Source organism: Ursus americanus, chromosome 28 (genome assembly GCF_024610735.1).
Source record: "Ursus americanus isolate L20-20 chromosome 28, mUrsAme1.1.p, whole genome shotgun sequence".
Lineage (NCBI taxonomy): Eukaryota > Metazoa > Chordata > Mammalia > Carnivora > Ursidae > Ursus > Ursus americanus.
In genome coordinates, this window is record NC_142154.1 from 38292377 (window position 1) to 38304880 (window position 12504).

A 12504-nucleotide genomic window follows, 5' to 3' on the forward strand; every position below is an offset into this window, starting at 1 on the left:
TGAGGTCACATGGCCTTGTACGGTGAGGTGAAACTGGAATTTCCCAGTACGCAGGCCTGGCATCTGTTCTAGTGGCCGACCCTGTTTGGGAAGGGGAAAGCAAAGATGCTGAGAAAAAACCCTTGGGGATCCTCCCTCAGTCATCCTCCCTTCTGGCCCAGGCCTACAGCAACCCTCTGGGGAGGTGGTGGAGGACCTCCACAGGGCAGAAAGAGAAGGACCACTCCCAGTTCTTTCAGTGCATGTCACCATATTTCAAAGGGACATGCAGGAGGCAAGACACCATAGGGGATACCAGGAAACTTAGCATTGATCTGAATATTCCCAGGGAGGCCACCATCCAGGAGAGCAGCCGTGTCACAATAGGAGACACATCCCGCAACTGAGGACCACTTGCTCATAAGCGTTGTGAGCGCCAAGGGGGTTAGAGCCCAAGGTCAGGGGCTGCTTCATTGAAAAGTAAGGCAGTAGAAGGAAACAGGGATGAGGCATAGTCTCTGACAGTGTGAAGAAGAGTAGGGAAGGCATTCTAGGCAAGGGGAAGAGCTGGAGCAAAGGATGGAACCGAGCCCTTGTTCTGGCTTTGGTGATACCCACCTTGAGGAGGGGATAGGGGGCAGGTGCAAGGAGGTCACGGGTGATGCAGCTGGGAAGGTAGCATGGAACAGTCAGTGCAGAGCCTCAATGCTGCAAATTTCAGGCAGGGCATTTGAGCTTTCTCTCAAAGATAGTTAACCAAACTGGGTGATGCGATGGCCAGCAGGGGCTGGCCTGCCCAGGAAACCCACCCTGACTCTGCGTATGAGGTGTTGGACCTTGGGCCAGTGCTTTAGCTCTCTGAGCCTCTGTTTCCGCATCTGTGAAATGGGGGTGCTAATAATGCCTACCCCTGGAGCGGTTGTGAGGATGATGGGGAGCAGCAGTGGGCTGCTTGCCTTGGTAAATGTTCAGAAGATGTCAGCCCCTGCCTTGCCTCCTGGGTAGCATCAGGCTGGGTTCGTGGAGGCTGGGACAGCAAGAGGGAAGCCCTTCTGAAAGTAAGAGGAGCTGCAGATAGAGGGGCTGTTTTCCTGTTTACTCCCAGGGAGGGGAGGTCTGAGCCCGAAGGTACATTTGGTCCAAATGGGTGAGTGTGTGCGTGATGAGGGCAAGGCAAGGATGCGGGGACTGCCTACCCAGCAGAACATTCCTGCCACCCCGGGGTGCCAGCCTGCCCTAGATGGCCAGGCCCGAGCAGCATCCCACTTCTCCCTGGGATAGATTCCCAGGACCCTTGAGCCCCAGGGAAGGAAGCTCATTTACTCTAGTTGTTAGGAGCAGAAGCTTTGGAGTCCAACAGCTAGAGGTTAAGAGCCCTGTGTCCACAAGCCAGTATTGGAGTTCTTGGTTTCTCTTTCTGAAACAGAGGAATGATGACCTCCACTGCATGAGGTGGTCAGGAGGGTTCAGCGAGCTATAAAGTACGGCACGTGCGTGGTTAGCACAGTGCAGCCAAGTGCAGCTGTCTTCGCTCAGGGGACATTTCCTGAGCACCTGTAGCCTCGGCAGCCAGGAGAGGAACAAAACTGTCAACAAGCTTGTAGCCGGTGTGGGCAGGCAGATAAGGAAGCCGTCACCTTGAGACAGGGGAAGAGACACTGGATCGGGGAAGCGCAGGGTGTTGCGGGAGCCAAGGGGGATGTGCGTGCTCGCCTAGGCCTTCTGGAGGAGATACTATTTTTACTGAACTGGGAAAAGGAAATTAACCAGGTTTGAGACAGGGACTGTGCAGGGAGAATGTTCCAAGCGGAGGAGAAGTCACCTGCTGTGTGTTAGGTTCTTGGGGTGGACAAGAGCTTGTGGGGCCAGGCAGTACTCGGTAGGAAAACGAGGCCTGGCCCTGAGGTTTTCACAAGCCAGGGGAGAGGCTGTTTCTCCTGGACTGCGGGACGCAGAGGTGAGGGGACGTAAGGCAAGGATGCTTTTCACCTCTCAGAGCAGGACTGCCTGGGAGAACTCAGCCTCCCGTTGTTCTTGTGTCTTCTCTCATGTTCCCCACCCAGTTCCTACTGCCCCGGAGTCCTGGGGGGTCACCACACCAGGTCCGGTGTGACTGCGTGTGTCCATTGCGGCTTCCATCCCCGTGCAGCACGTGCTGTGGCCCGAGCACGCTGCTCATCAGGAAGCCTCGGGCCCTGACTCTGGGCCCCAGAGACAAGCCTCAGGGCCATTCCCTGGACAGGAGGGGATGTTCCAGATAATGTGACTAAAGAATGTAGTAGAATGGAAGGAGGAGAAGCTCCCCCCCACCTGGAGTGATGGTGGGCAGTGGGGAGGACAGAGCTTGGGGTCCATGGGTGGGCAGTGGGAAGGACAGAGCTTGGGGTCCATGGGCAGCCATTGGAGGGCTGGATTGAGGGTGCTGGAGTGGGGCCATCTATCTGGGTCCTATTTCCTGGCCTCCCCTGTCCCTACTCTCCTTTCTGCAGGGCCTAAGACCCTGCTTTGCCTTGGGAAAGGACTTTGACACATTTTCAAAATAAAGTTGAGAGAAATCTCCAGAGAGGAAAAAGAATAAACAAGCTTAAAAAAGAATGCAAAAGGGAATGTATTATTTATTTATTTTCAAAGTCGGGGGAGGCCTCAGCCTGCTCCCTTGAGTGAAAGTTCCCAGCCACTGTGACATGAGGTCGCAGAGACTTCCGGGAGCCCGGAAGTTTGGGATGCGGCACCTGGAGTGTCTTCAGGCCAGATTTAGAATCAGTTCAGCTCACAGTTAGGGCCACCCTCAGCCTGCCAGCCTCTGTGCTCTGCGCTCTAGGGGTGAACATGCAAAGACCCGAATCCTCCCTCCCGCTGAGGGCCCGGTAGTCTAGGAGCTAGGACAGTGACAGCGTGGACTGTTGGGCAAGGGAGAGTGTGACAGATGTCATGACAAAAAGGTTCAGGTGAGCACCAAAGGGACTGGGGAGAAGGATTCATTTCTGGTGTGTGCGTGGGGGGGTACTCAGTGAGGAAAGCTTTCAAGGACTAGGTGAGTTGAGTTAGACGTTGGAGCCCAGCTAGGATTTTAATGGGCAGATCAAGCAGAAGGCTTTCTAGGTAGAGCAAGTCATGTGAGGAAAGGTACAAGGTGGGAAATTCTTCAGGACTTTGAGAAATAGGGACATTTGATTTTCGTAAACATTATTTATTTATCTTTGTTTATTTAAAACTGCTTTATTGAGATAATAAGCCACAAGTTACAATTTACAAAGTTGTGCAACTGACAACACGGTCAATTTTAGTAGATCTTTGACACTCCCAAAAACAGCCCCGTACCCATTAGCAGTCACTCCCCATTCCCCCAGTGCCAGGCAACTACTAATGTCCCTTCTGGTTCTGTGGATTTACCTGTTCAAGATATTTTGTATAAATGGAATCCTATAACACATGGTCTTTTGTGACTGATTCTATCGCTTGGCATAATGTTTTCTTTTTCTTTTTTTAAAGATTTTATTTATTTATTAGAGAGAGAAAGAGCACTAGCAGGGGGGAGGGGGAGAGGGAGAGGGAGAAGCAGACTCCCCGCTGAGCAGGGAGCCCAAATGGGGGCTCGATCCCACGACTCTGGGATCATGACCCGAGCTAAAGGTAGACACTTAACCAACTGAGCCACCCACGCACCCCGGCGTAGTGTTTTCAAGGTTCACCCATGCTGAAGTATCAATATCTCAGTCCTTTTTATTTTTTCTTTGCCTTCGTTCCTCCTTATGGCTGAATAGTAATCCGCCACATGGATATGGCATATTCACCAGTTGATGGACACTTGTTTTCACTTTGAGACTATTATGACTCTGCGGCTGTGACATTTGATGTTTTGGTGTGGATGTATGTTTTCAGGACAATCCACTTAGAATGGAGACTAGGACCCTCATGGTGGAGAATGGGAGGGGACAGGGTGAAGCAGAGTGACCTGCTCACCTACTGTGGACTCTGAGCAGTTGGGTGGGAGTGAGAAGGGTAGGCTCCTGTTCTGGCCTCAGTGAGAGCCTGTAGCGTGTGAGGCCAGGGCAGGGCCATCCCCCTGCCGACACACACCCACAAGGTTGCATCAGATCTGACAGCTGTTTGCGATGCTGGAGATAGCCTGGGCAGCTGGTATTTTCCCTGGAAGTCAGGTGCATTTTTCTTCCCATGTCCTGCTGAGGGCCAAAATTAGTTAAACACATAGAGAAGTGTGAGCTACACGGGTAGTCCAGAGGAGGGAAGTTTGTCAACAGGAAGCTGGCCAGCCAAGGGAAAGAGGTGGTCAGGGAGACCAAGGTTAATAAGCCAAGTGCAAACCAAGGGTAGGCTGCTAGGCTCCCACCCCTCCCATCCTCACACAGTGGCAATGGTTTTGTTTACAGGAAATGCTGTAAGTTTCTCACTGGCCCCATTTAACAGATCAGGAAACAGAGGCACTGCATTAAAAGGGATCTGCCATTCAGAGACAGAAAGGGGACTAAAGCTTAGGTCTCTGGTTCTGCTGTGAGCAGCAGGTTTGGTAAAACCTGGGCCTTGCCCTCAGCTCTGTGCCTATTTTTGAGTTCACAGGACAAGACAGGACACAAAAACAAGAAAGAGTTTTAGTCTCCTAAAAAAGAATACCAAACCCCACCCTAACCCCAAAGTGAAAACACAAAACAGGGCTTTAATTAACGTCTTTTCTTCCTTTTCATTTCTTTTCTTTTCTTTTCTTTTCTTTTCTTTTCTTTTCTTCTCTTCTCTTCTCTTCTCTTCTCTTTTCTCTTTCTCTTTCTTTCTCTTTCTTTCATTCTTCTTTCTTTCTTCTTTCTCTCTCTCCCCCTTCCTTCCTTCCTTCTTTCCTTTCTTTCTCTCTCTCTTTCTTTCTTTCTTTCTTTCTTTCTTTCTTTCTTCCTTCCTTCCTTCCTTCCTTCCTTCCTTCCTTCCTTCCTTCCTTCTTTCCTTCCTTCCTTCCTTCCTTCCTTCCTTCCTTCCTTCCTTCTTTATTTTTTTTGTTCTCCAGCCAGAAAACATTATGCTATTAGACAAGAATATTCCCATTCCACACATCAAGCTGATTGACTTTGGCCTGGCTCATGAAATAGAAGATGGAGTTGAATTTAAGAACATTTTTGGGACGCCAGAATTTGTTGGTGAGTTTTAGGCCTGTTTCTCTCCCATCTGAGCATCTGGGATCAAAAGGTAGAAAAATTCTGAGAACAAACACTGTGTCTAGGGCTGTGGTCTCTGGGCTGAGAGATGGTACCTTAGAGACCCCCACCCTCCCAGAAATATAATGGGTGGGGAAGAAAAGTTCCTGCCGATCTTCTGGGTAAGGGTCCAGGTGCTGGCTTTGAGCACCCAGTGGGGGAGGAGGAGGCCAGGTGGGGCTACAGGCCTTTGCCAGGTCAAACCCTCTGGGAGCTGGCCCCGCCCCCTGCTCTTAGTTGAATTTATTCTGAAGATTTAAAATTACCTCGTCCTCTGGTATTCCCATAAACTCAAGTTTCTCCGGAGCAGCTTTTGATTTCCTGAAAAGGAAAAGGGAAATTATCTGCCAAATACCAGATCCACCCACTCACCTCTCCTGTGTGCCTGGTCTTTATTCGTGCACAGGGGGCCCTCCTGGAGCAGGGCCCTGGCAGCTCTGTCTTCCCTCTGCTTCTCTCAGCCTTGGTTCAGGTCCCAGAAACCCCCTCATGGGACTGGGGCTGCAGGTTGGGGGTCCTAGAGAGACAGCCTTACACAGGGGAGAGGAATGAGAATTGAAGACCACAGTCTCTCTCTGCTTTGGGAGTTGGAGTGGTCTTGGAGTTGGAGGGAGGCCATGGTCTCCCCAAAACCTGGGGGTGGAAACTTCTGACCACAGTGTAATCAAAAAGGAAAATAGAATGTGTCAGATCATCCATTCTGATGGGTTTTCAGGTCATACATACTAGCTCCATGGCCGTTATAGAACGGTGCTGTCAAGGCCCCACGGACCCCAGGGTAGGCGAACCTTGCTGTGTGTCAGGCACTATGCCAGTGCCCTACAGACATTATCTCAGGGAATCTTCAGACAACCTCATAAAGCAGATTTAATTATTTTCCCTATCAAATGCTTTGTTCAAGGCAAAACAACCAGTAGGTGGTAGAGCTAAGATGCAAACGTAGAGACAGCCAACATCAAAGCCTGTGCTCTTTTGGTTACACTGGGTTGTCTCTCTAAAAAGACCTTGCCCCAGGGGGCTGACAATTTCATCGTGGAAACAAGACATCAAACCACCAAGTAAGAGTGCGAGAAGGATCTTTTTAGGTCATCTGGTCTAGTTTAACAAATGTGGAATTGGAAGCTAGGGGATTTTAGTTAAGGTCAGCCAATGATTATTCTTCATCTACTGTGTGGCAGGTATTAGGTGAGGTACTGGGGACGCAGTGATGGCAAGGAGCCACACTCAGAATGACACATCCGAGGTTACACAATGAGCTGGTGGCAGAATCAACTTGAACCCGGGGCACAAGACATCTATTCTTGAACTTTGTCCAAGATAGCAGTTGCTGTCCACTATTCGTATATGTGGTAAAATGCATATATTTACCTAGTTCAGTTCAAACCAAGTGTTAATCAGCAGTAAATGGTTTAACTAAGAATTCAGGGCAATAGTGGAAGAAGTGTCACAAGACGGGATGTGATTAATTATGAAGTGAATGATAAAGAGATCTCTGAAAGACTATTCTAACAAGATGTCCACTCTGGCAAAATCAATGGGATCAGTCATGCTCTTGAGTCACTAAGAGACAAAGGGCTGGTGTTGTGGGTGGGAGAAGTGTCTGAAGAGGGATGGGGACAGAGCCAGGGTAGAGGAGGAGCACATCCCAGGTTCAGTTGTTATAGCAGGGGGCAGGGCCAGAATTAGCGCATTTACTGGGGACAGTTCACTGTGGATGGAGCAGGGAGTTCCCATCAGACTGGCCATGTGAATGGGATATTGATGAGTAGGCCAGATTGTGGAGGGTTTTTTCCAGTGGTATGCTGTTTAATGTCTAATAACTGGGTCTCAAAACAAAATGAAGTATAACCCTAATTTATAGCATTTGCCAATTTTAAGCTACCAACTTGTCACTGAATTCAGGGTTGGGAAGAGATGCACAGTGTTGACTCTGGCGAGCCAGTATGACCCAGATCCAGCCCAGAACTGGTTTTGTTTGCACCTTACAGATCTATAAGGTGACTTCTTTAGGTCCCTGCCCAAATTATGATGACTTTCTTTACCCAGGACTCCTGAAAAACAGGGTTATAATCACTTGTCCTACTCCCGCCATTCCTTTGAAATTTGAACCTGAGACACAGTGTTGAAAATTTACTACTGCCAGCTTCTAGGAGTGTGACAGACCCAGTCTTCCAAAAGCCCTCCTGCTACAAAACTGGATTCTTGAGAAAAAGATTCTTTTTTTTTTTTAAAGATTTTATTTATTTATTTGACAGAGATAGAGACAGCCAGCGAGAGAGGGAACACAGCAGGGGGAGTGGGAGAGGAAGAAGCAGGCTCATAGCGGAGGAGCCTGATGTGGGGCTCGATCCCACAATGCCGGGATCACGCCCTGAGCTGAAGGCAGACGCCCAACCGCTGTGCCACCCAGGCGCCCCGAGAAAAAGATTCTTTTTAATGAAATTCTGGACTCATAGGAAATAAGTGAAATCTTTAAGGGTAGTAACTCCTCCAGCATCACCGGCCCCACCTCCAAACCCAGTGAAATGAGCTTAGAGCTGGGGCTATGAGCAGCAAAAGAATTCAGTAGGAGGACCTCTCCCAAAGGCAAGTGTGTGTATCAGCATTTCAGTGAGAGACCAGCAAGACTTAGACATCCGAGGATATAAGATATTGAAATTATCAGATGTTGACTGTAAAACAAATGGAATGTATATAGAAATAAAAGGTAGTATCACAAGAATGAGCAAGTAACAAGAGGCTGCCAAAAATGAGCAGGCAAATTCTATAAAGAACCAGATAGAACTTTGAGAGATTCAAAATTCTACTCCTAGAAATTTAAAATTCAATGAATGAGTTAAACAGCAGATTTTACACAGCTGAAGAGAAAATTGAAGAATTGAAAGGCAGAGCTGAAAAAAATTAGCTAGAATACCATAGAAGGACAAAGACACGGAAATATGAAATAGAGGACAAATGTAAGAAGGTAAAAATGGAAAGCCTAACATAGGTCCGTGTGCAATCCCAGAGGAGGGAATGGAGACAACAGAGGAGCAACGTTTGGAGAAAATGGCTGAGAATTTTCGGAACTGTTGTAAAAACATGCATCCCCAGATACAGAAAGGACAGTGTATATCAAACAGAAAAGAGTAAAAGTAAATCCATTGTAGTTATACTATAGCTAACATTACAGTTCAACTATAGGGTACCAAAGACAAAGAGATCTTAAAAACAGCCAGAGAGAAAAGACAGATCACCAATCAATCAATCAATCAATAAATGCAAATTTTAAAAAATCAGACTGACAGCATACTTCTCAAAACAACAATGGAAGCCAATATCCAATAGAATATTATCTTCCAAGAGCTGAGGAAAAATAAAAAAACAATAATTAGGAAGCATCTCTCTGCTTGCTAGATGGGATGCTGACTGATTCATGAATTGCTTAATAAAGTCAATGACATCCTCAAAAAAAAAAAAAGGACCCATAACTGCATACCCAGGAATGTTATATTTCAAGACTGAGTGTAAACAATTCAGACAAAACACAGCAAAAAACAAAAAATCAAAAATGAACAACAGAAAAGACAAACTATGAAACAATTACCCACCAGCAGGTGCTTATTAATAGAAGTTCCAAAGATGTGCTGGTGAACTACATGACCTTTGAGGGGAAGTCTCAATGCAAGAAGTAATAGGAGGAAAGAAATCAGTAAACATTAGGCAAATATAGACATTTTCTGTTTAAAATGATGATGATGATGATGATGTTTTAATTGTGGGGTTAAAAAAAGAACTAAAAATTGAAGAAATGTTAGATAGGACAGAGTGCTTGAAATGAGTGTTCTAAAATTCTTGTATTGTGAGAGGAAGGTCAAAACACTGCTTTATGTTAGAATTTGTTAGATAGCCCTCGTAAAGTCTCAAGGGTGGCCATTACAAACATAGAAGGAGGAGCGAAAACAGTAAGAAGAGTAATAAAACAAAAAAAAAACTCAGGAAAAAAAAAAGAAAATGAAAAGCACAGAAGAAATTGGACCAACAAAAGCACACAGAGGACAGAAATGAGTGTATATGGATACCAAGCAGATAAACCTGGAAAATGAGTTGTGTTCCTCAAACTCTCTGTGGTGAAAGACTAAAAAAAAAAAGTCTTAATCTGTCTTGGACTGCTTCTTCGGTAAGATACGAGAAAAATAAATCCCTAGAAAAAGTATCACAATTTGAATGTCATGGCAATGTCAAGTTGCTCTACGAGTTTCTAAATACTTACTCCCAGTTTTTGTACCTCTTGTATCTGGACCAGTGACGATTTGTCTTCAGACTGCACCTTGAATCACCGTCCAAGAGAAAGTCTTTCGTGTTTGTGAGGAGACGTGTGCAAAAAAGTTCATAGCAATGCTGTTCCAATAAGGAAAGAAGTGGAAACCACCCAAACGATCGCTGAGGGGACCCTGAGGGGAAGATGCTATGTATTCGCGCAGTAGACTGCTACATAGCAGTGAAAACAAAAGACCATGGATGGACCCTGAATGAACGCTAGAAGCATAATATTAAGGTGGGGGGGGGCAAGTGACTACATCATATCCAGTATGACATCATTTTTAAGATGCTAAAAAATAAGCAAAGACAGAAAAGTGGTTCCCCGTGTCTTGAGGCAGGGAGAGGTGGGAAGGTGGGCCCCCCACTGATGCAGTGGCTTTGGTATTGTTCTAGGTGGAGAAACGTAGCCTTTCCCGCTCTCTCCCTTTTCCCATTATGATCAAACAGGCTCAGCCCTTCTCTCTTCTCTAGCTACTCACCTCTCTTACTCCTCCATTTCATGGCCAAGCTTTTTTAGGGTGTCGTCTACACTCTTATCTCAACTTCCGCCATCCGGGCACTCTCTGGACACTACTCACTCTCCAAGTGCTTGCCTGCGTGATCTTTGGGCGGCACTTGGCCGTCGTCTGTCCTGGGTAGAATCTCCTTTCCTAGACTCTGCACCCACTCCTGGTCACCACACCATCCACACAGCTCCCGTTTCAAGGACTCCAGATTTGATGGCTCTGACTCACTGTCCCGTTCCCAGGACATCTTTGCCCGGATGCCCCTCGGGCACCTCGGGCTCATCATCTCATTGGCCCCAGCATGTCTTCGTGCTCCTCAGCAGGGAAGGGCCCCTCTTTCGGACCAGACTCGGGAATGTGGATTCCCTCTCTGCCTCCTTTTCTTCATGATCACCTTCCAGTGTTGACCGACTGGTGTCCACCAGAGAGTTCTAAAGCAGGCCCCATTTCCCCTTCCTGCATCTTCCTCACACCACCCTGCTCTTCCTTTTCCAGGTGTTTCTCCGTACTTTTCCTCACTATCAAGGCCTCTTTGTAAAAGATTTCCACCTGAATAACAGGCAACTTCATTTCTCAGAATTCTTAGACCCAGAATTATCTCCATCTGTTGCTCTGATTTTTCCTTCGTGAGGATTCAGGAGGGAGACTTTTGTCACCAAACCCCCTAAAATTCTCTAGAGCCATATCTTCTCATTTTCATTCTCCTGCTGATTCTTCAATATGGCTTCTTTCAGCTCCAGAAATTGTGAACTACGAGCCCCTGGGACTGGAGGCTGACATGTGGTAAGTTGTAGAGACCACCCAGGAGACCTAGGGGTCCTTTCAAGGGCAGCAGGCTCCGGCTGACATCCGCCTTTACCATGATACTGTAGTGGTGGATTCTGCACAGACGGGTCTCATTTCACTCGAACGGTGCCTTATAGTTGGCTGAGTACCTTGATTGCATGGTTTTCTAAAGTCCTCCCAGCAGTTTTGTGAGGTAGTTATCATTACCCTCATTTTATGAGGAGAAAGAGGCTCGGCGATGATAAGGGACTTGCCCCAACACAGCCTGCACGTGCAGGAGTCTGATCTTGAACTCAGGTCCTCGGGCCGAATGTCCAGAGCTCCATGACTCCAGATACACCCCTAGTGGCTGCTGAAGAGTGGGATGGAGAGGGCCATGGACTTGCGATGGCGTCTTTAGGCCGCCGTGGACGGGCAAGTGACCATTTCCCCTGAGGACCGTGCGGGAGAGTCCCTTGCTGGGCTCAGACCAGAGCCAGGTGGCTCTGACTGACCTGTCCTTTGCTTTGCAGGAGCATCGGCGTCATCACCTACATCCTGTGAGTATCCCTGATGCCCGGGCGCCGACCTACCTTGGATCGAGGGGACCCGGGAGGAGTGAGAGAGGGGCAGGCAGACAAGCAGGCGGAATTGACTGATTTTCCTCATTGACTCATTTCCCACGAGCCAGATGTGTTCGAGCCACACGGCGCACCTGACGGTCTGTACTCTTAGCTCCGTGTCAGACGCTTGGCCCCAGGGTGGCGGCTGAGCCGCATCAGCATCCCTACCGTGGCCAGGCACCCCCCGCTCAGCCTCACCCAGGCTGCATGTCCCGTGACGACGTCAGCTGTCACTCAGAAGCCTTGGTCCAGCCCTCCAGCTGCCATGCCTCCCCCCTTTCCCCTTCCTTCCCCAGCTCGCACAGGCTCTCTTGTTTCTCCCCAGAGTCCCTCTCCCAGCCCCGATGCATTAAGTGGCTTAAGCAGACATTTCCTGCATAGCTCCATATGCAGGGGATCTGTCACTTTCGATCTCTGTGGCCTTGGGCAGATACTTAACCTCTGGGCCTGTTTTCCTCATCAGGAAAGTAAGAATTGCAAGCTTCCTGCCCACGGGTGTGCCGTGTGGGTTAAGTAAGCCGGTGCGTGCAAACTTCCCGGCGAGGCTCGGCACGCAGCATGTGGCTGACTGGTAGCTGTTCCTTCCAGCTGTGCTCCCCGACCGCTTTCCCCTCCTGGCACACCTGGCACGTGCTATCTTTAGGGCACACTGGGTAAGAGTCAGCCTGCAGCCAGAGGCATCGTGGGGACTCCAGCGCCCCACAGCCCCGTATGCCAGTGCTCTGACTTTTCCAGCAGCCCACAGACTGGGAGCTCTGTATGATGGGGTGGAGCCCGCCTCCCAAGCTGCAGAGAAGGGTCTCGATCCTGGCTGCACGTTAGACCTTTTATTACCTACCATGGCCCATGCCCACTGCAGATCTGTTACCTCAGAATTGCTAGGGATGGAGTCTGGGCATCAGTATTTTTTAATCAGGTGTTTTTTAAAAAGATTTATTTATTTGTTTTTAGAGAGAGTGAGAGCACGAGCTGGGGGAGGGACAGAGGGAGAGAGGAGAGAGAATCCTCAAGCAGACTCCCTGCTGAGCGCAGAGCCCCATGCAAGGCTTGATCCCAGGACCCTGAGATCATGACCTGAGCCGAAATCAAGAGTTGGACACTTAACGGAGTGAGCCACCCAGGTGCCTGGGC

At 48.5% G+C, this 12504-nt stretch overlaps 1 protein-coding gene across 10 annotated transcripts in view; it reads left to right on the forward strand.

Annotated features, from left to right (window-relative positions):
• DAPK2 (death associated protein kinase 2) overlaps window positions 1-12504 on the forward strand; it is a 116713-nt gene that overhangs the window by 85870 nt on the left and 18339 nt on the right. For all 10 annotated transcript variants that reach the window (XM_045810640.2, XM_045810634.2, XM_045810642.2 and 7 more), the window contains 3 exons: window positions 4991-5120; window positions 10720-10768; window positions 11284-11310. In XM_045810640.2, the coding sequence (XP_045666596.2) occupies window positions 4991-5120; window positions 10720-10768; window positions 11284-11310 (206 nt within the window). The remainder of the gene's footprint in view (window positions 1-4990; window positions 5121-10719; window positions 10769-11283; window positions 11311-12504) is intronic.